This window comes from Mus pahari, chromosome 14 (assembly GCF_900095145.1).
Source record: "Mus pahari chromosome 14, PAHARI_EIJ_v1.1, whole genome shotgun sequence".
NCBI classification, from domain to species: domain Eukaryota; kingdom Metazoa; phylum Chordata; class Mammalia; order Rodentia; family Muridae; genus Mus; species Mus pahari.
In genome coordinates, this window is record NC_034603.1 from 5,728,369 (window position 1) to 5,752,930 (window position 24,562).

A 24,562-nucleotide genomic window follows, 5' to 3' on the forward strand; every position below is an offset into this window, starting at 1 on the left:
GAGAGGGAGAGGGAGAGGGAGAGGGAGAGGGAGGGAGAGGGAGGGTGGGGGCGGCTAATGCCTACAGTACCATGGCATGATAGCACTTGCATGGGCACAGACAAGCAAAGGAAAGGAAGCTTCACCTGGTGCCTCCGATGTCTCTTTACCATTGTTAGGACATAAGCAGTTTCTTTATTTGATGTCAAGGTCAACTGTGTGAACTTAGAAGCTGCAATGAACTTAACCAGCAGGTAATGGAGAAGAAAGTACACCGAACTAGAAACCCGGGAGCATCCATTTCTCTAGCCACCCCACAATCTCCCAGAGATGTCTTTTCTTCATCTTTCAAATTCATGGTGCATGTTCACTGGTCCCTAAGGACCTGCCTGGATCTAATGTTCCAAGGACATGGCATTTCTGAGTTGCCAGGCCCTCATCATCTCCGGTACCCAGAGAAAGAGCATCTGTCACATCAATGACACCGCACTTAGATCCCACCCTTTATTTTTCTCCGGCTAAGGTGTTTAATACTGACAGTATAATAGAATAAATCACAGCCATCAGGGCTGGGAGTGACACTGGCCACACACATTAGAGATAAACAGTCAAAAATCACTCACCCATGCCTTCCCCTTTGCCCGAAGCCTCTGCTGTCTGACGACACTAAGCTTGAACTCCGATTTCCATCTGGCTGCACAGATCGGAGCGCCAAAATAACCCTCTGCATCGTCCTAATGGCTGTAATGATACTCTGCTCTCCAGCAGCCTGCCTGCCTACACCATCTCAACATATGGATTGGATTTCTTCCCTGAGGCAACTGTTGAGGGAAATATGGGTGTTACATAGTTGGTCAACAAACAATTTGCAGCTGCCGCTAAAGTCAGATTGCTCAGGTGTGATTCTTTTTTGTACACCTTACATAAAAATTACCTGGCCTCCATCAAAACTCAACCTTGGCTGTCCTTGAGCAAAGGTAATTTTCCTCTACCTACTTCATAGAGTACAGAGACACGCATACTAAGCACTTGGAAAATTCAACCCATTAACATTACTTTCACAGCTCTCTATGTCAGATGAGAGATGGTAAGCGTGGAGAGCTGTAGCATAGGCTAGACCCATTGTGATGAAGACAAATCTCTTGAAGGAACTAATCTGAAAAATGTGGCCTGATAAATGATGTGGATGGTAGCTACCTTAAAGATCTGTTTTTCCTCCTCCTCCTCCTCCTCCTCCTTCTCTCTCTCTCTCTCTCTCTCTCTCTCTCTGTGTGTGTGCATGTGTATGTGTGTGTGTGTGCGCGCACACGCGTGTATGTGCACATGGGTATGTGTTAGGGATGCCTGTGGAGGGCAGAAAGGAGCATCGGATCCCTTGCAGCTAGAGTTATAGGTATTTGTGAGTCATCTAATGTGGGTGCCAGATTTTGAACCCAGGTCTTCTGGAAAGAGCAGCAAGCCCTCTTAACCAACTACTGAGCCATCTCTCCATATCCATAAGTGTCTGAGTCTCAAGGTGAGTTCTCACCAGTTGTTTATGTCCTCAAGCCTGTATCATGCATTCCTCACTCCCATCAAACTTGTTCTCCCTCCCCTCTCCTGACACACTTATGCCCTTGCCTGTCCTTGAAGTTTCTCTTGGTTTCTTTGTACTCCTCTTCCCTCCTTTTCTTTTCTCATTCCTAGTCTCCACCGATCTCCTCTCTTCTTTTTTTATAAATTTGACTGATTTTTCCAAGTGTCTGGACATGGGCAAAAATACTAGTTACGTGACACATTAGGCCTGGAATGTTTCACGTAACAAAAGCTTTCTAGTCTCATTCACATTGCAGATAACAGGCTTTCCTTCTTTATACAGCTGAGCCTTATTCCACTGTACAGATATACTCCATTTTTCTCTTGTCCATTCATGGTTCCATGTGGGCTCTCATGTGTTTTGCTGCCTTTGCATGTTATCCACAGAGAAGCAATGGCTTCCTTACAATTAAATGCATTTGTCTTTAACCCGAGAGCAGAGTACGTTCCCCTCCTGCATGTTTCCTTAGCTGTGGCTATCCATTATTTGATTCTTTTCCATTTTTCAAATAGTTTGCAGTAGATTGATACATATAATGTACACGAAAAATACCTATCTCCCTTAAAGTGATTGATGAAATGAAATGTTTATATAAGTTTTTCTAGGTGATACCTAATCTTGATAGTGAGGTTGGTTGAATTTGGAATCTACTAAGCTTCCATTCCTCTGATGGATCTGCAAGGGCATTTCCTGGAAGAAATAATATAAGGAAATAACCATCTCCCTAGACTGGGCATTCTGGTGGCAGCCTAATATTAGGAAACTAAATGGAAAACTTGCTTTTGCCTGTCTGCCCTCACCCCTGGCTGGTAACTGCATCTATTCTGTTGCTGCTACTGTTAGTGTTAATCTTCCAAAACAAGGGAACTGAGCCCAGTTGCCTGATATTGACAATTAAAGCAAACAGAAAAGCAGTGTCTTTCTAGGAATGTTCAAGGCTATTAGCACCTGGCTGAATCTTCTGAGGCTTCTAGTCTCACACGCCAAGAAGCTACTGGGCTCACAGGCTCTCCACCATGAAGGCAACCACTGCTGGACTATCCAGCACACTATTTATGATTGGTGATCATCCTGATGTGGACAAAAAGGTAAGCAGTTCCCAGGAGCCACAGCACCATTATTGGTGGTTAGAAGTAGTTGGAGGATCAGAAAAGACCTTGTAAATGTTTTCTGAGCTCTGAGGCTGATACGGCATCCATTATTAGTTATGGTTTTGTTAACTTCCCAGCAAATGTGTAAACTACATGAAAAGAAATGAAATTCACGCTGCCTTTCTTTAAGGATGTAGCTGAAACATACTGCAGCATGCAGAACTATCCTAGAAAGTGCTCATGGTTTCATGCTCATAAAGCTCACTGAATTATCAATGAGCACGTGATGGGTCTGGGAAAGCCATCTCAAAATGGAAGACCTTGCCTTCCAACCATCATCCCTAAACTATACTAGTAGAAACAAAACAATAGGCACAGGGGAAAGGGTGTTGGGGCAGGGGGAAGGCCAGTGCATGCCTTGGGAATAGACATCTTCCCTTCAGACTTTGGTGTGTGAAGGGAATCCCCTGTTCAATAATAAACATTGATCAGATATCCACAAGCACTGTGCCTGGCTGCTACAAGGGAGCAGGAACGTTGTTGTGCCCTGCAGGGAACTTAAGGAGAGTGGATACAGCTTCCAACCGTGCACGTCTGAGATCTGACTTGGTGATTTCAGGGAATGAAAACAATGTCAGACTTTCTAGGTGTGCCATCAGAATTCCTCATGAACTGAAGACACCACCAGCAGCTACAATGCCAAGCACACAATTTTATAATGTTTCTACAGCTTTTATGTGACTCTGAAACTATTCTAAAATGAAAAGCTTATTAAAATTCTCCTAAAAGCCAACCAACCAGCCTCATATGTACACAGAAAAAGCACACGACTTCTGTAAAACAATTTGAAATGAATGGGAACCCTTATAAAGTGTAGTCTTACTTAGTATCGACTAAATTGTAGGTATAAGTCAAGGCTGGTGTTTTCCCAGCCAATCTGCTACGTCCTGAAACAAGGCTCTACCCAACCAGCAGCCTCAAAATGTCACTGCCCTACAAAGCCTTCTCCTGGCCTACATGGTGACTTTGAAAACAAGTTAGTTGCCACTTGTCTTAACCTGATTGACACTGTTAGCAGAGACTGACACAAAGGATTGGGAATAAGTCATTCCTTTGGGAAAGATTTAAAAGAACAGAGTGAGGGACAGGCCCAGAAGCAGGACCAGAGTGAAATCCAATTGAAGTGATGAGCTGCAGAGCTGCTCACTGCCTTGAGGACCTCATGGGACAGGAACTAGGACTTTCATGGAGCCTTAAGCGCGACCTGGCAGAATGAATGGAAGGCTACTTATCATGCCCGACACAAGTGTGCCTTTTAGTTTCTTAACCTAAACCAAGAAAGCACCTAGTAGTCGAATCCCTGAATTCCCCTTGTCGCATTGGCTTCGCCGTCTTTCTCATAAAGATAGTGAGTCCTTCATTAGCAGGAATGACCAGGGACAGAGATGTAGTCAGAATGGCACAGGAAGCTTATTTCGCTCTGGAAATGACCCTTCTAGGAACACTTAAAATCTAGAGATTTCATGAACAATTTCCAGCTTTCCTCTTTTCTCCAGAAGCTGGAAGGCACAGTAGAGTAGGAACTGGAATTCCACCATGAAACCGATGTGCCTTTCCTGAGAGGTACTACCTGGACATATATGCTCCAAATGAGAGCAGTGTCCAGCATGCCAAGCCATTGAAAGCCTGGCCTACTTCATCTATCTGTGTCCTGTCTAGTCCTTGTGACTAGGGAGCATTTTCGTCTCTGTTATTACAATCCTGATCCTTAATGCATACTCACAGGAGAAAGGGATGGAGACATACTACATGTGGCACCTTTCTTCACATCTCCCCTTTTCAATAGGAACACAACTAGCCTGTACTTCTTCCCATGGAGGTACCAAATTCATCATTGCTGCTTTGACTTTGAGGATGTTGGATCAATTAACATAATTAATTGATTATGAACTACATCCCCAGCCAGGTGCTCAAATTAAATCTCCACTTATAATGTTTAACAGCAAGGAAGACGAGGAGAAGCTCAGCAGAGAGAAGAATCGGGCCACCTGCTTGCTCTGACTCAAGAGCTGAGGAGCAGAGCCTGGTGAGAGAATAACTTGTACTGCTCACTGGGCTGACTCGGGGCAGCCCACTCTTGCAGAAACACTACAGTGTGGGCTTATGGTTGGGCTAATTATATACATAAGCTGAAATCCAGTAAGAATTAGGACCGTCTAGTAAAGCTATACAGGTGAACTCTCTGAACGAAGAATGAGAATCCAAGTCACTCTGCTAAGAACGAGGCCTGCAGCCCTGACAGCTCCACCAGTCCCAGGAGAAGGGACCAGATCGGGAAGTGCATACTTCCAGGCAGAGTGCGATGCACTCAAATCTGACTTATATAAACATAAATTCCTAGGAGCTGGAGGGACAGCTCAGCCTAGGACGTACTTGACTCGTACGCATAAGGACTGAGTTTGATCCCCAGGTGCTCCATGTAAATATGCCAGTCATGGTGCCACGTGCTTTAATTCCAGTGCTGGGAGATCTGACAAGAATCAGACAGCACGGCCTAAACACCAAGCTCCATACGGTGAGAGACTCTGCGTTAAAAAAATATTTAAAATCTGAGCAGTACCTGAGGAATGATACTGGACATGATGCTTTCTCTGTCTCTCTGTCTTTGTGTCTCTCTGTCTCTCTGACTCTGTCTGTCTCTCTGTCTCTGTCTCCCTCTTTCTCACAGATACACACACTACTACATTCAAAATGCACAAATCAATATAAGTTTTAAAAGTGTTTACCTTTCACACCTCAATCCCCATCCTACCCCTTGTGTGAAGGGAGCTGGGGTGTAATTGGTTTTAGGGTGGGACTCAAGCACTGGTCTTTTAAAACTCTCTGAGACTGTAGATACCCCATGACCAGTCCTGAGACAGAGATAGCCTGGAGTGTGGCCAGGTCCGCCGTCCTCTCAGTGCTCCGCTAAGACTTGGTAATGTATTCTGGCCTCCCTGTTGCTGAATCTCTGGCTTTCGGAAGCAGAAAGGGTTAACTGGGTCAGCTCTTGTACAGAGCTTTTGTAGAGCAGACAAACGTCAGGGGGCAGGCATTAAATGAAATGTCACTGTAAACTAAGGAGAATTTGAACCCAAGGCTGCCAGGTGAACAGGGCTCCTTTTAACACCAACAGTGGTGAGTCTCCTGAATCCACAGTCATTTGAAGAGACTAAGATATTTCTGCAGCAGTTGTCTGAAATTTTCTTTTAGAACATTTAGGTCCCCTCCCTGCCGCCTCCATACCTCTGCACTTCTTAGGTGTTCTACCTGCAACAACTAGATCCATAGAAACAAATTTAACCCTCTGGAATTACTCTCCAAATACATTCAGCATTTTGGTTCAAAGTGCTACAAATAAAATCAGTGCTCTAATTCCCAGTGTGTGGGGCAGACCTTAACCACACAAGGACACCCTGAGAAGCTAGCATTACACAGTCAAGGTGGCTGTGGACGTAGGGGAATTTAAAAGAAAGTGCTTCGAACTATTTTTAAAATAAAATGCATCCCACTGGGACTGCAATTGCCCACTGCAGACTATTCATAAATCAGGGAACAAAGAGAGGCTTCATATTCTCTGTCTTTTGGCCAAAGGAAAGAGAGAGAGAGAGAGAGAGAGAGAGAGAGAGAGAGAGAGAGAGAGAGAGAGAGAGAGAAGAGATGAGAACACAATACAGCCTACCTGACTCTCTCTGTTGATTCTTTTTCATTCTTGAAGAGATGTTTCTGTCTTGGGGAAAATGCATTAAGCATAATGCTCACAGTAACTTCGGCAAAATATTCCAAATATTATAAAAGGCTGTTGAACATTATTAGATAAGTCTGTGCTGCAGTTATTTTTAATATCTCTGTGAACATTCGATATTTGCTCTGATGGTTCCCAGCAGAGATTTATGACTAACGGAGGCCTGACTGGAGGTTGAGTAGAGAGGGAGGCAGCTCATGCTGGAGGAATATCGAGTCCCTTGGAAGAGGGAGAGTCGGCTATGGTAGCAGAGCATGAGCTTGTGAGGCATGCATGCCAATGAAGGTGCACATGGAGTGAAGGAGAACACGGATTCATTCGGGGGGACACAACAACCCCCTCCCACTGTATCACTAGGGATGCTTCTAGGATTGCCAGAGCTGAAAATTAAATTATAAGCCTCAAACATGACATTGAAAATGTAATGTTTCCTCTAATACTATCAATGTGATGACATATCTGTTGGAGGGGCAGTACCTGCAAAGTGTGATGAAACAGACCCTGGCCACTACCCCATCTTTCACTGCGCATATTTCCTCAAGTTTCGAGTGAGAAAGGTGTCTCACTGCTGAGCATATAGACTCTGAAGTCTTCCACATATGCAGCAAAGGCGGTCCCTATAGATGCCCATCGCAAGCTGTGGCAGCAGCCTAGAAGAATGGTAGTATTCTGTCATGGGCATCCAGACCCAAGGACATGAGACTGTAGTTCAAGATGTAAGTACCAAGCCCTGCTACAGAAAACATGCATACTGGCCTCTCTTCCTATAGGATAAAGTGTTGCCAGGTTGGACAGAGAGCTAAACAAATGGACAGGCAATAGTGTCTGTTTCTATGCTCTGAAGTATACTCACTAGAAGGGGAAATGAGCCATTAATTTTAGAAAAGCCCTTTCCATACATAAAAGCAGATCCGCTCAGAGTATTTTACTTAGCTTCCATTCACGGAGTGTCTCAGTAAGCTAAGTCAATGTCAGCTAAGTTGTTCTGAGATAACACAAAGACAAAGTGTAAGGGCTAGAGGAATGTGGAAGGCACAGAATGTCACCAAAGAGAAAGCCCACAGTTGCAGCTCTTGGTGTGAATAGGTTTGGAATAGGCAGAGATTCTGGTACTCTACAGGGAAGAGAAGGGGAGAGGAGGGGAGGGGAGGGGAGGGGGAAGGGGAGGGCAGGGGAGGGGAGGAAAGGAGAGACCATTTGATTAGTTTCTCTCCCTCTCTTCCTCTCTCTCCCTCTCTCTCTCTCTCCCTTTCCTTGTCTATCTTTATCACTTCTACCTCTATTTCTATTTCTTTGTTTTTCTTCCTCTGTCTCTCTCTCTGTCTCTGTCTCTCTCTGTCTCCCACTGTACCTCTATATCTGAAGCACTAGAGATGCTGGGCTAAAGGATTTTGACCATGTAGGCAAGTGTTATATCTGGGAGCCATGGGTTTTGCCTTTCAACTTTCTACATCAATGTGTGAGTTAAACAAAACACACTTTGGAGGCAATAGCATTTGTGACTTCTGTTTTAGGAGATAAAAATCAAGCCTACTCTAATTATTGAGACAGGAAATAAAAGTAATAGAAATGAAGCACAGGCAGAAACAGCATGTGACGGATCGTGAGGTTGTTCCAGTCCCCTACCAAGGTTCTTTTCTTCTTCTCTCCTTTGATTGTATGAGTCCTCATGGGATCTCCTTATTTTTTGACACATTTTGCCAAGGTGATCACACCAAGTCCCGGGAGATTATTAACTATCAATTCCTACATCTCTATATGACTCAAGCTTCTCTCCAGGATATCAAAAAATTGTACAGATAACTGCCTGTTAGACATCATCACTTGCATGGTGTAAGAACAGCTTGAGTTCAAAGAGTCACAGTCTCAAAAAAAAAAAAAAACCAGCTTAACCGGCAAGCAAGTTCATCTTCTGTTTTAAGCCTGGGGGATTAACACCAGCATCTAGAGAATGGGAAGAATTGATAGCCAGCAACATCTGCAACTCTTCTCAGGTTCTTACCGGCTTGTCCGAGGCCAGCACTTACCACAAGTCTTGTTTTCGTCTTCTACATATGTTTATCTTTTTCATTAAAGTTACAAGCCAGCAGAAATAAAATGTATGTTCATTGGGCACTCCCATGTGGGTACACACACACACACACACACACACACACACACACACACACACAAGAGCTCTCGGGTTTTGGCTTATTTAGCACACATCAGAGAGTAGACAAAAGTCTCTGGTTTTTAACAATGGAACACACCGAATACCATTTTCCTGGTAGCCCTCCTTGCCATAGATCTGCCTGAGCTATTCTGCCTGTGTTCTTGGCCTTGACACAGGCAGGGATCTAATGTGATTGAGGACTGTATTCCAAACACTTAAAACATTCTATTTTTACATGAAGGTTCATGTCTGGCGTTCCAGAGAAATTAGAACAAGCAATTCACGCAATTCTGCTTCTAGGGTTACTTACAAGCATTGACCTTTCCAGGTCTTTAAGTAAAGGCAGCATCATGAATGCAGTGTTTTCCTGACAGGTGGAGAGAGCAGCCATTGCCCCAGAGTCCCTGAACAATAGATCTGTCTCCACTTACTCAACACCCCAAAACCCCAAAAGAGAGAGCCCTCCCTGTGATCCCAGTTTAGGCCACACACAGTTTGCGTTTGTGTACTTAAACACACAATCTCTAAACTTACCTGCCGGCAATCCTGTCTCCCTGGAACATTCTCTCTAAACAGAAACCAACACAGTCATCCTAAAATACCTGAAAAGTTCATTTCCCCTACCACCTCAACTCTTTCATCTCCACATACTCAGCTACCCTTGATTTCCTTAAGTCCTGAGGACAATCACACCCAGTTACTGCTTTTGTGGGGTTTTGTCTGACTAATCACTCTCTTGCATCCTGGATGTCCTGTCTCTTCACTGATGCTCAAACATGTGCATGGATGCTTGACAGAGGCCACATCTGATGTATACTTTCAGCATGGTGTCTCTTCAACCATCCAAAGTTTTCCTTTGCATAGGTCTTACCATAATAGATCTAATTACATATCTATTATATATTGTCTCTTTTAAATTGTCAGCTTTTGTTAGGCAGGGCTTTTAAAGTTTTATTTATTGCTTTTTTCCCCACAAAAATTACAGTTTTGTCTCATCATCATCATCATCATCATCATCATCATCATGCAATACGGGAAGATCATGGCGGCTTAGTCGTAGACTCCTTCACACCTGGCAACATGCCAAGACTACGGAAGACGGGAGATGCTATGTTATTCTCTGCTGCATAGTATTACCCAGAGGGGACAGAATCTGTTGAAAGCAATCTTTCGAAGGCATGTATTAGTTTTGCAATTAGTAACTAAAGCCTCTAACCTCATTAAAACCTAAAGGTTGTTCTGAACTACTAAATTAAAGTGCTAGGGTTTTCCAAATAGGACCTTTATAGCTATTCTTTCAGGATATTCCAAAAAGCTACTCGGAGAGCTTTGTGGACAGGAATGCTTACAAGTTTCCAGGGTATCCAAGGGAGGCTAAGTACCTTTACTACGCGATGTCAGCTGAACCAACACAGATAAATCTCTCCAGCTTGCCAGTGGACCCTGAATTTCTGGTTCATTAACATGGGCTACATTTATGTGAAGCCAAATTACACAGAGCAAAATTCATTGCAAAAATTATTTTAAAGATATCAGAAGTGAGAATCTAGTTTATAAAATACTCAGATAAACTTAGCTTAAAATGTGTATGCATGTGTGTACACATTTGCAAAGTACATTAAAATGTTCGTCGCATATATTGCCTCTTTTTCGTTTTTAGAACTGGCTGAACTTATGAAATCAAAGTTTCAAAAATCCAGTTTTCCCTAATTCTTTATTTAACCCTGGTCCCAACAGTTTGAGATGCACCAAAGAACCCAACCTTGCCCCCTCTCAAGAGACTTGAACTACCAACAAGAAGGAAAGGCTCTATGAGGAGTGGAGGACAGGGTGAATCTTCTGGTCTCCTGGGCACAGCTTGACACTGAAAGGAGCCAGTTCTGCTTAAGTAACCATTGGTTACTCTTGGTTACCATTTCGGGTTGAGACGTTGGACCATAGGTGACAACTACAAGGACTGGCAGGGGACCTTTGCTGACAGGTCAACACAGATCCCTTGTGGGACACCTTCCTATGGCTGATTTAGTACAATGGCATTGGAAAAAGAATCAATGCCAGGAAGAGTGGCATATATGGAATAGAATTGCATAAAAGGGTTACAAATCATGAGGGCTGGGGACTTGAGGTAGTAATCACTTCCTATATGATTAAGAAGCAACATTTTAAAGCACATACCCATAAAGGCTTGGAAATAGAATGTTGGACTGTTTTCCTACCAGCTTTTAAAAGCTTAACAATTTGTCTTTTGTTTGTTTGTTGCGCAAACAGAGCTCTTGAATGTGACTCACTATATGTAAAACTTGTCTGTACTTCTTAGGTGCCTGACCTTAGATAATTTATTTAATTCTTCCATGACTCAGTTTACATATGTGTATATATATATATATATATATATATATATATATATATATATGTGTGTGTGTGTGTGTGTGTGTTCAAAAGGAGCTCACAACAATAGCCACCGTACAACATTGTTGTGAGCACCGACTCTATACAAGCCAAATGTTTGGATTGGCATTTAACACAGTGCACTCAAGGACTGGTAGAATTCTTTTCATCATGTTGCTGTTGAGTGTTAACTAACACAGCGCACTCATCCTTGTGGAACACAGAATGCAGACAAGAGGCACAGTCACATAGATATGCAGAAGCAGAATGACTGCAGATCTGACTCCCAAGGCTCCTAAGCCAGGCAGAACAGCAGCAAACCACCCCTCTCTGCGCCCTAACTTCACTCAGCTCATGAAACCTATTTCCTGGGAGGCCACCGGGCTTGGTGCAGCCAGGTGTCAAGGCTGCTGCTTGGTTTTGTCACTCCAGGACAACTTGAATGCTATTTAGTGACGGATTAGTCGTACTAATTACTAATTACACCAGTGGCTCCAGGACCTAAGGTCAGCAATTTTCCTCCTTCACACCAGCAGAATGCGCCACAGTGGAAGCCAGACAGGTGATTTACATGTGATTTACATGTGATTTACATGTCTCTACTTTAGAGAAGAGACAGCATTAGAGGAAGGCAGAGGAGGAATCTGTGCTGAGAGTACAGTAGGAACTGATTGACAGGATGCTCTCCCTGCTGTTGCTTGCTTAGCCCATGTCTCCTGCCAGGATGTGACCTGTTCTCTTGTCTGACCCTTCAGCAGGCCAGCTTGGGAACCCAGATAAGGTAGGACCCTGGACCCCATATCATTTTTTATTGGATGGCAATTCTTTTCTACAGGAGCATCTGGAGCGTCCTCCACGCGTGTTTGTCAAACTTGCTTGTATGTGAGAAGCATGTTTGCTTTATGCTCAGTGTCTTGGGTTTTAAATAAGCAGAGCACAGGAGCTGATCCCGCTAAGATCCTCGCTCGTGTACCTCTGCGCTAATAAGTACTGAGGCGATCCTGCCCTTGGATTTCATGAATAAGAGAATAAACTGTAAAAATGCATGACATTTAAAAAAAATTATTGTTATTACTGAGTATCAAATTTATTTTAACCCTCTCTCTAGCGGTTCAGTCTCAGGCTGCATGTGCCACACGCCAACCAGATTGCATCTCCAGATACTCCCCTCCTTAAATATGCGCTTATTTACTTCCTGCAGAGTTCAATTTTAGAACCCATCAAAGTAGATCCACTAAGCCTCTGACTACATTTTCATGCATAAATTCATAGATGCCTTCAGAAGGAATTGCACTTACATATGCAAATACTTCCCAATGCCTTCTCATTTCTACTTTTGGACTGCACAGTTTTTTTTTTAATTCATGCAAACACATTACGCAAACAAATATGGACTCAATAACAACACACGGCATGTGTGAATTGCTAATCGCAAAGCCATGAGCTTGATACGGCCAAGCTACTTCCATTATTATCAGTGATGGAGGGGCACGTGATGAGATAGGACGAGGAAACACATCTTTGGAAATAAAATTCCAGCACTTGATTTTATGGGATGTAAATATTAATAAGGGGGAAAGGTGACAAGCAGATCCTTGGTTCAACAATAATCTGGAAGCTGTAACTTAGTGTATGATGCAGAGAGAAGCCTGAGCCTGCCTTCGATACGGGTTAGGAACAACTCAGCCTGGAATTACAGGAAACAAACTGTTTTCTGGAGCACAAAAAAATGAAACAAAAACTCTGATAGGAAATGAGAGCTCTCAACTACCCTGCATGCGTGTTGCCTCGTCAAATGTCCAACTTTACTTTATCGATGCTCTCTGACGTGATGGCAGGCATCCTCATTCCTCCATGTTGGTAATGTGTGCCCTCTGTTCGTTAATTAAGCTATGCCTCCTTACTTTTCTTCCCCTCCTCTCCCCACTGGCCACTACATAGGGCCAGGTGTAAGCTTTAATGAAATAAGCCACATGTTAAAATTGCTCACAGATCAATCAGACAGCCCTGTTTTCTCCGGGAGTATCAGTACATTTCATTTTCATGAGGATGGTGCAAAGAAAATAAGACTAAAGATCAGATAAAAATTGTTTCCTACAAATGTCTACAATGGCAACAAAAGCAATTTAAACCGCTTATTGATTTCTTTAAAAATATTTTTGTTAAATATAACAGGAGCTCGCTTAAAAACAGGAGTATTTAAGATGTTTCAGACTACATTGGACCTGTACTTTTATAAATCTTGGGCACTATGCTACTTCATTACATACATGTGTATTTTCTATAAAATAATAATAATAATAATAATAATAATAATAATAATAATGATAGTAAAGATAAAATGTAAGAACTTAAGGGAACTAAGAAGCCAGGAATGGAATTTCCTGTCTAGGTATTTCTTTAGGAATTAAATCCATTCTGGTATTTACTGCTGAGGACACAGAAAAAGAAATCAAGAATCAGTATTATAAAACAAATGATGAACTAACCCAGCTGGACAGGGCCAAGCCCCCGGGTGCTGGCTGTGTGACCCTATCTAGTGCAGCTACTGCAGTTGGCCCACTCACTTTCGTTTTGCTGAGCTATTAATGTGACCGGTGCACGCTCGGCTGGTATTCGAGAAGAAAGGCAGAGAGCAGTGAGACTTCCACTCTGACCTCTTCACTGCTCAGCCTCAGTTCACAGGCCTAGACAAGTGACGGCGGAACTCTGCGTGGATACTGGACACAAAGAGAAAGCCAACTGTTTATGTCTCAGAGAGAGGTCTTCCTAGATAGCCCAAGATGTTAGAATACAAGTGAGGTTTGGCGAATAGGAAAGGTACACGGTAGAATTAGGTTAAAGTGTTAATGTTTCCACTTAACAATCTAAAACATGGAAATAAGGACATAGAAATCAGAAGTAGCAACACATCGTGTGTGTGTGTGTGTGTGTGTGTGTGTGAGAGAGAGAGAGAGAGAGAGAGAGAGAGAGAGAGAGAGAGAGAGAGAGAAAGAGAGTTATATTTTACTATGTTTTGCCAGGAAGTTCTGAAATGTCCTTTAATACGTATGTGATTTATTTAAAGTGAATATAATTTAGTTGAACAGTCAAAACGAGTTCTCAGAGGTTTGGAGTAAGCTGCAAAAAACAGTGTAAAAGCCTCAGATCAAGCAGACAGAAATTTTCTATTGTCTCAGGAATACCTTTTATGAAGGCAAGGACCTGTTTTGAGTTACATCTTAGGAAACTTACGGTAGTTCTCTGAAAGCAAATTCCATATTGCCGAGAAATCTTAGCATCCACGATGACAAAAAGGAACTTTTCAACCACAAGAGTTAGATAGGGCAAAAGTTTGTTTTTAACTATAAATTAGTTGTGCACTTCAGTCAACACCACGAGATGGGGCAGGTCAGGAATGGGGGCGGACCCTAGTGGGTGGGGCAGAGCGGGATATGAGCCTATCAGGTGGGGCGGGGCTGCCTACCTTGTCTAGAAAATTCATCGGACTCCCGGTGCACCAGGTCTGTGACTCGGTTTCCATAGTGCATTCTGCTCTCATGGTCATAAGCCTTCAGGGTCTCGCTGGAACTGTAGGACTTCTGAGTGGGCACACGACAGTCCTCACTGTCCAGAGAGGAGCTGGTGTAGCGACACTCTTTGCCACACCGTCCCCTGGTCAAAGAGCGATGTCGCCGGTCCTTTACATCCATTATTCCAGATGAAATAGAACTCCGCGACTTTCAGAAAAGGGGAGGCTGAAGTTGTGGCACCTGTCACTTTACCCACCTAGAAGCATAAAAATAAAAATAGATAAGCAAACAAACAAACGACTGTGATGACAAGCAGTGTGGCCTTCACTTCTGACTCCTGTGGAAATATAGATGGGAAACTGCCAGGCCTGCACACCTTCTTTGGGAAAAGCTTAATATATACTTAAACCACCTGTCTATAAACAGCTCTAGACAATATATTCATTTTCTTACTGTTGGATTGAATAGATTTGGGGGAGGGTAATAACAAAAAGCCCCATCTCCTGATTGCATGTGCACCGATGACATGATCATTCAGTTGCTGGAGTGGGAGATCTAGTTATGAAGTAGATCAAAGCCAAATCGAGTTTGCTCTTGTTCATTGTGAGATTTTGTTTGTTAGCTGGTTTTTGTATGGCAAGATTAGCAAGAAAATAAATATTAAAATAGGAAGAAATGTAGGAAGAAGAAAGGGAGATAGGGGGCGAGAAGGATGGAAGAACAGAAAAACTGAAATATAAATGACCATTTAGAAATATTAATGATTTGCTGTGATTCCAGGTTATTCAACCAATGTTAAATTGCTGCAATGGGCCAAGGAAAATAACAATGTGAGAAGCCGATGTCATGCAAATTATCTTCTCCTGATCTCTCTCTCTCTCTCTCTCTCTCTCTCTCTCTCTCTCTCTCTCTCTCTCTGTGAGTGTGCGCATTTATTAGTGAGTATGAGTGCAATTTCACATGTGCCATATGTGTACAGGTCAGAAAACAGCCTCAGGTGTTGGTCCCCTCTTGTTTTTTTTTTTGTTTGTTTGTTTGTTTTGTTTTGTTTTCTGTTGTGCATCCCAGTCTAGCTGGTGTTCTCTTGGCTCCACCTCCTACTGCACCAAGCCCTGGGACTATAAACAGGTTTCAAGTGTCCAGCTTTCCACGGATGCTTGGGTTTCAGACACAGGTCCTCATGCTTGCATAGCTAGTGTTTCACTACTGAGCTATCTGCCCAGCCCACCCCTAATCTCTTCAATCAGCCTTCAGTCAACTCCAGTCCCTGTTTTCTCCTTGGGAGGTCTGTATCTGAACAGAGCTGGGCAATTCTTCCCAGTGACCAGTCAAGTAGAGAACTTACTGAAAGATGTGTTGTGTATCCCACATCACTGCCTGTTCATTAACCTAAATGTCCACTGCCCCTCTCAGTGACAGGATGCCTACTACAAAAAGGAAAACAGTGTGGAACCGTGTATGTGATAGAGAAGTGGATAGGAAGGAACTTCTCTAACATATGACCTGGCCTTTGGCCTCACAGTGTTTGCCAAATATCACTGACAAAAGACCAACCTTCTGCTTAGCAAATAACGAAAAAAATGCTCAGGCACTCCCAAGTTCCAAATGATAGGTTCTCACCGATTTCATTTGCCATGCAAAATAGCATGGGCCATAGAACCAGGGCCAGGACACAATGGACCAACACAACATTTAATTAAACCAGAAAATAGAACCAAGTGCCAGGGTAATGATTTTTCTCCAGGTTACTGTTGCTCACTGCCTCCTCAATATGTCAGGAACGCCTTGGGGACCAGATCTGTAGTTCTCAAGCCCTCTGTTCTTCATTGGCTATTTAGAAAGTGAAATAGGACATCTCTATGTACAAAAAGGCTAAGCTGCATGCATATTAGGGCCAGAGGCACTGAAAGTAAAGTCATTCTGCCTTTCTCTCTCCATGCAGAGATCTTTTATCTTCAGAATCCTCCTAAACCAACCATTCATAAACTTTATCAACCCTTCCTGAAAAGTAGAAAATTCTGTTTAACATTCAGCAGTGATGGAAATAGTGCACACCTGTTGCAAAGTCCAAGAACACACATACTCTGGCCATAGTTGCTTAGATAATAAACCATGTAGTTTGCTGGAGTTCCTCAGACAGCAAGCTGAGAAACACCATTGAGAGTCACACAGTAAGACCTTAGGACCTTTGTGAAGGACACTGATATTTGTATGTAATATTGTATTGCTATAATCAATTCAATTATCATTATATTGATGCAATCTCTAGAGGTCAAATGTCTTGTCCTTAATTTCAGCATGATTTTGGAATTCATGCATAGTCTATTTGAGTGTGTGGTCATTGAAGTGTGGTAGATGCCAATTTAACCATGGCCACTCACTAGCCAGTGACCTTGTCTAAACCATGCCCGACCCTTGTAACTTGGTTTATCAGTCAGTCAAAATGGAAAATCACAGCATCTACTTCACAGGGATTTCATAAAAATTAAAACAGTCCTATAGTAAATTCCCCAGTGTGGCATCTAGAATGTGATAAACAGCTTAGTAACAGCACATGTTTTATTCTTTTGATTATTAAAAACTCAATTTTGTTATGTAGTCCGAGTCTTGCATAAGACAGTGTGGAAAGAGAGTGGACAAACCCAAGAAGCTACTCTTCCTGTTCATGCTAGTGCTTAAACTAGACACTGATCAATGAGTCCCTCAGACCATGGTGTAGAAAAATAAGAGAGAGAGAGTCATCAATAAAGGGTCACAGGTGGTTTTAAAGATGAAGGTTATTGGTCGATTTTATAATTTCCTTCTGTTTTGCTTCACTGCTAGTCCCCCCCCCCCCCCGTTAATATCGTCACTGTAGCAGAGCTGAAACCTCCCAGATTTATCTGGTCTTCCTTGCTTTGTGATTGTGTCAAAAAGGTTCTCTCTCGCTCTTGCTATGTGTGTGTATATTTGTACGCATTTTTATTTTATTTTGCAAAGTGGGAGGCTAAATGTTTGTCACTTGTTAGCAAAGTCTATGGACTTTGGGTTTAGACATCTCTATATCTGCTTTAGATCTTTCCCCGATTACATTCCTTTTTCTCAACTCACTGGAATTAAGCTGAGTTTGTCAGCAGTACTCCTAAATAAGTGCTAGAATAAGTGCTAGAAATTTACGTGCAATGAGGCAAAATTAGCGACATTTTAGGGAAGCCGAATGTCTTAAGAAACTAGGCAACAAATGTTTAGCTGCAAATTTAAAAATTGTCAATATGAAAAACAACAAAGCAAGAGAAACTATATTAAAATGCAAATCCCTGGCTTCTCTTTTAAGAGTCAGGGGTCAGGAAAATTCTTCTAGATAGATGAGATATATATCTATGTTTGCCGAATCTCCTCATAAAGTATGAATGAAAACAATAAAGTTAGTACATAAAACAAGCACAAGAAGAACCTGAATGGAGTAAAGAAAAATATACCCAGGTGCCAACCATGAAGCAGAATAATTTCTTTTTTTTTGCCATACATTTCAGACACATGCCAAATAAAAAGGAGAAGGAAAAACTGGCAAAATTAAATCAGTACCCTTTCCTCTGTACCAAAGACTATGAAAAGGTCACCTAATAAAAAATAAAGACTTTACATTTCAGCTATCCTACTGCAGAAACCCAGTAGCATAGCATATGGGTGATAGTCTCATTTCTGCCTTCGCCGCATTTTGTGATACCATGTCAATAAAGCATTTCTTTTGAAATAAATGGTTCCAAAGAAGGCCAATGTGATGGTTTAAATTGCCCCCCCCCACCATAGACTCATGCGTGTGAATGCTTGGCCCATAGGGAGTGGCCATATTAGGAGGTGTGGCCTGGTTGTAAGAAGTGTGTCACTGTATGCATAGGAATTGAGGTTTTTATATGCTCAGGCTATAACCAATGCGACACGTGGTTTCCTCCTTGCCGTCTGAGGATCAAGATGTAGAACTTTTTTCCTCCAGTACCATGTCTGCCAACATGATGCCCTGCTTCCCACCATGATGAAAATGGACTAAACTTTTGAAACCTCAAGCCAGCCCCAATGAAATGTTTTCCTTTTTAAGAGTTGCTATGGTCATGGTATCTCTTCACAGCAATGGAAGCCCTAACTAAAAGAGCCATATAGTTCCAAGATTTTCATCCTTTTTCAGGATATAATGAAGCTCATTTTCTCAAAGAAAATCTGGTCTACTGTCTCCACAGTACAGCATGCTTCCCCACTGACTCCACATAAGGAGAGCTGTAGTAGAAAGTTGAGGGTTCCACCATCCAACAAGTACAGGGAATCTCTCTGCCCCTTGCAGCATAAATAGATAGCAAACACGAGGCAGTATCAAGACCACTCTACCACAAATACCCAGAGAAAATCAGTGCAAGTGTATAATCTCCAACTGTGTACCACAACCAGCTCCTTATAAGAAATCCGGACATTTTAAAACGTAACTTAGCAGGAATAAAAGAGAGTCTCTCATCTCTTACGAGAGCAGAGTCATAAGAAACCAGATTTATATATTTACATAAATATAGAAAGTTTAAAGAACTTGATACTACTAACATCATAGAACAAAACATACCATTAGTGTAAAGACAAAAATTACTTGCTATACAAAGAAGGTATGTGTTTGATGTGAAATAGAAATGCCACTCAACAGAGATCAATACCAAGATGACAGTGATGTTGACATTGTCTGATGTAACTTTTCAAACTGATTATTATCAGATCGCTTCAATGAGCAATCAAGAACACACTTAAATGGGAAAAAAGTTAAAATTCCACTGGAAAAACAGAAATTCTCAGCAAGTATAAAATAAAGAAGTTCCCTCCCATTATGAAAACACACACACACACACACACACACACACACACACACACGCACACAGAGTGACTATACAATCTTTCCAAAGTGACAAATTCAAGATTATTACAGATACATCAAAATGGAATTCTCAAGATTTACATTAGCCCATGATAAAGCTGGGAGAAAAATACCAAATTAAAAATATTGAGAATGGAAGAATAAACGGACTATAAAAAGATGGCTGACTTAGACACTAATAAAAGAATAACTATATTAAATATACATGGAATTAATATATCAGTTAAAAGATAGAGAATAAATGAGCAAATTTTTAAAATGACCCAAATCTATGCTGCCGATATGTCACTGCAACTATGAGAATATGGGCATATTAAAAATAATGCAGCATGCAAATCTTAAAATAAAACAAGAACAACTATATTAATATTACATAAAATGGCCTTAATAGACAAAGAGGATTTCCAGGGTCAGAGAAGGGCATTCTATGAGCAGACAAGGACCAATTTTCCAAATTTATGGCAATCTAAGTAAAAGTGTGCTCAAAAGACAGAGCAGAATATATGCACAAGAAAACAAATGGAAGGAAAAGAGAGAACTGAAAGAGAAGATAAGCAAAGTCTCAATTATTACTGAAGGATACAGTCCTGGAAATGGGTAGAACATTCCCGTGAAAGTTGTGAAGGGTACAACAGAAGCCTATGAAGCACCAGAGTCTAAATAGCAGACTACGAGTTCCTCAAGAGTGACTGTGCGACGTCAAGACAGCATCCAATCCGAACCTAAACAAAGTCTCAAAAACAAAAAGGTAACTTACACCCTCTGCATTATATGCTCTGAAAACTAGTGAAAAGCAGTCAAACTGATGAAAGGCAGAAGGTAGGAACATCACCTGACAAGTGCACAGTTTTGTAAACCATCCAGGGATGAAATTTCAAGATACGTGAGTACCAACATTAAAGTTAATGAAAATGAAACCTTAACAGACCCGAACCTGTGACAAGCTACAACAGGGAGGAAAGGGAAATTACAGAACTACAACTACACATTCCGAAATGGGGATAGCCTCCAGCTGGAAGCCTTAGCTTGCATGCCTAGAACTAGGTAAAATAAAAGACAAAAATATTTTCAAAGGAAGAAAAGGAAATACCATCAAATCAATAGATTTGAAAATTATAGAAACACAAGAGAAAGGGAGCGTAAGTACATTAAAAAACAAAAACAACTGATAAAACAGACCAACATTTAGTCAAAGTGGCAACATTTAGAATATACAAGTTACCAACAGGTGCTACTATAGGCCCTACACACAGGAACCAAAAAATGAGAGGGTTTTGTATATCACAATTAAATCTGTGCTCTGAAAGCTAAGATTAAAAAGGACCATTTTTTTTTTTCAGAACACCCAAAGTGTACCCTTTCACCTATTATGAAATATGCCACGTGACTGATCTTACAGTTACATACTAACTTCTAATTATATAGTTTTCACTAAAATTAAGCAGGTACTGGTGGTTTCAAAAGGTTCTACTGAATGTCTAAGGAACAATTAGAATCAAGCTTGGTGCCTCTCTCAAGAAAGGGAAGGACTTTCTAGTTCATCTTCTAGTAATCACCAGCTGGTTAGGGGAAGGAAGGAAGGAAGGAAGGAAGGAAGGAAGGGAGGGAGGGAGGGAGGGAGGGAGGGAGGAAGGAAGGAAAAATGAGGTTGAAGAAAAAAGTAATATTAGCTGAAAGAATTAAGTAATTTATACAACTATTGCCCACTGTGACAAAAAGGGTTATTCTGGAGGTGGGAACTGGAGCTGTCGCTAAAGATCAGAAAATATAATCCATCTTAGTAACAAGCTAAGGAGTTGTAATTGTGTGACAGTAACAATCAATGCAGAGAAGCACCTGGCAGAAGTCCCCATCCATTTATAAGACACACACCATCAAGAGCAGAGAGGGGACCTCTTCAATTTGAACAAGAACAACCATCCACAAACCTGCAGCTGACATGATACTCAGTGGTGGCATAGACCTTTGCTTCTAAGAATAAAGACAAGGTATGGGGACTGCTCTCCCCAGTCCCATTGAGTGTCATGATATACCTTAAAGCATGCAGATCAGAAATCAAAAGTCATGACACTGACCATATTAGTAATGGACATAATATTTATGCAAAACTTTATAAAATGTATAATAAAATTCTAGACTATGTTTGCCAATGTCACAGGAATCAAACTAAACATGAAGAAAACACTTGTGCTTCAACTCTAGCAATGAGCAGAAGCATCCCAGCAATCAAAGCACAATACTGTTTACCATCACCCAAATTGCAAAAGTGAGAACTAAATCTAAAAAGACAGACACAGAAATTACATTTTGAAACTATATAAAGCAGGGTGATAGAAATTAAATGATTAAGCGAATGGCAATGTGAATCTGGTTATGGGTTGGAAGACAGAACAAAATAAAATAAAAACAGTTCTTCTCAAGTTAATATATAAATTGAATGAAGTTCTTATGAATTTATAGAATAAACAGGTGTTTAGACACCAGGAAGATTGTAGTAAATTTATGCTGATATGTAGAAACTAGGTTTTTGTGGTTATTTTGTTTAGATTTTTGTTTTGGGGTTTTTTTTGCTTTGCTGTTTTGTTTTGTTTTGCTTTGTTTTGTTTTGTAGAAGAATGTGAGCATTCTCAGTCTACCCAATTTAAACTTTAGGGATCCACAGCAAACAGTATTAAAGACATGACAGAGGGACAGAGATATACATTAACGTACCAGAATCATGAATCCACATTCATACCCATACAAATATGCTTATCAGTTCTCTAAGAAAGATGCCTAAGTCATTCAATACAGAAAGCTCTGGTAGTAACAGACAGCAGGTAGGAAGATACCCACTTGAGAAACCTCACTTCTCCTTTCTCTAATTTTATTCAAGAGCAACAGGATATGTGTTAACAATAACAATGTAGAAATAAAATGTAGATGCTTCAGAAAAAATGAGAAACCATGACACTTGTTCAAAGAAAAGAAAGAAATTTGTCTTGAGACTCTACATCAAATATAGTTATAAAAAGGAAAGTTAATGTAGTTTAATCTCTTCCCAATTAATGTTTTTATCCATAAGGAACATGTTAAGGGGACATGAAGAAAATCTGTAAGAGACTGGAGAAAGGCTATAGCAACTAAGAGCTCATACTGCTCTTTCTGAAGACCTAAGTTCAGTAACCGGGATCCAAGTCAGGTGACTCACAACTGTCTCGACTCCTGCGCCAGGACAATTTGACATCTTTTTCTGGATTCTGCAGGCATTTGTGCACTACACTACACACACGCACACACACACACACACACACACACACACACACGCACGCACGCACGCACGCACACACGCACACGCACACGCACACGCACACGCACACGCACACGCACACACACACACACACACCATGCACACAGAATGGAGAAATGGCTCACTGGTTAAGAAAGAGTATTTCCTGCTCTTCCAGGGGAGGGGCTCTGAGTTTGGTTCCCAGCACCCAGGCCAGGCAGCTCAGCTCACAAACAGTTGTAAACTCCAGCTCCAGGGACTCTGACCCGTTCTAGCCTTCTGGGCACCTGCAGTCAAGTGCATGTATCTACTCACAGGTGAACATACAAGTAAAAACAGAATAAATCTATAAAATAAAATAAGTCTTTTTAAAAAAGACAATTTAGAGAGTGAGAAACCACATGTGCAAATCAAATATTTGGTAAAAAACAGATATTAAGAATATGCACACATTCAAATTTAGACTATCTAATTAGACAGCTAAAGATCTTGGGTAGGAACATAAATATATACATGGAAACACACTCTTACCAGCCATGAAGAAAAGCAAATTAATTCCAAAATGAGATATTGCTACAGACCTATCACGATCACTAAAGGAAAAGATTACAAAAGATGAATGTTGTCCGGATGTAGAAAATCTGTTCTCCCATACATGTCTGGCCCAGATGTTACACAATACACCCACTCTTAGCCAGATTATCAACAGTTTAACACTAACAAACCCACTAAACAAGTAACTACCATGCAACCCTGCAGTTTTTCTCCTGGGCATTTATTTAAGAGAAAGGAAAATATATGTTCTCACAGAAACCTGAACAAGAGTGTTTGTAGAAAAATGTTCATTTATAATAGTCTATATCCAGACACAACCCAGATGTTCCTCCATGGGTGACTGATTTAATACATTATGGTGAATCCCAAGCCTACAAATTCTGCTCAGCAGTGAAAAGGAGCATGCTCTACATACATGCAGCAGTAAAGGAAAGTGCATGCCAACTGCATGGCTTCATTTATAAACATACGTGAAATGACAAGAAGCAATTTCAGAGAAGAGACCTCTAGGATGGAGTAGGGTGTCAGAGCATGAGAGATAATACAACATGAAGCTATGGGATGACTTCAGAGGTGAGGAAAACGTGAATCTTGACTATAAACATCATTATCCTCTGGATATATGCCCAGGAGTGATATAGCTGGGTCCATAGGTGATACTAGGTTCAGTTTTCTGAGGAACCACCAGACTGATTTCCAGAGTGGTTGCACAAGCTTGCAGTTCCACCAGCAATGGAGGAGTATTCCTCTTTCACCACATCCTCCCCAGCATCTGGTGACAACTGAGTTTTTGATCTTAGCCATTCTGACTCCTGTAAGGTGGAATCTCAGGGTTGTTTTGATTTGCATTTCCCTGATGACTAAGGATGTTGATCATTTTTGCAGGTACTTCTCAGCCATTTGGTATTCCTCAGTTGAGATTTTGTTTAGTTTTGTACCCCATTTTTTTTAAACAGGGTAATTTGTTTCTCTGGAGTCCAGCTTCTTGAGTTTCTTGTACATATTGGATATTAGCCCTTTATCGGATTTAGAATAGGCAAAGATCTTTTCCCAATCCGTTGGTTGCCTTTTTGTCTTATTGACAGTGTCCTTTGCCTTACAGAAGCTTTGCAATTTTATGAAGTCCCATTTGTCAATTTCTGATCTTACAGCACAAGCCACTGGTGTTATGTCTAGAAAATTTTCCCCTATGCCCATATCTTCGAGGCTTTTCCCCACTTTCTCCTCTATAAGTTTCAGTGTCTCTGGTTTTATGTGGAGGTCTTGATCCACTTGGACTTGAGCTTTGTACAAAGAGATAAGAATGGGGACATGCTTTACTATGTTCATAGCAGCCTTATTTATAATACCAGAGTTGGAAAGAACCCGG

General features: G+C 41.4%; 1 protein-coding gene across 5 annotated transcripts in view; it reads right to left on the reverse strand.

Moving 5' to 3' along the window:
* Positions 1 to 24,562, reverse strand: part of Tenm2 (teneurin transmembrane protein 2) — a 1,236,531-nt gene that overhangs the window by 935,047 nt on the left and 276,922 nt on the right. For all 5 annotated transcript variants that reach the window (XM_029545825.1, XM_029545821.1, XM_029545820.1 and 2 more), the window contains exon 3: positions 14,437 to 14,738. In XM_029545825.1, coding sequence (XP_029401685.1) covers positions 14,437 to 14,662 — 226 coding nt within the window. In that variant the 5' untranslated portion in view covers positions 14,663 to 14,738. The remainder of the gene's footprint in view (positions 1 to 14,436; positions 14,739 to 24,562) is intronic.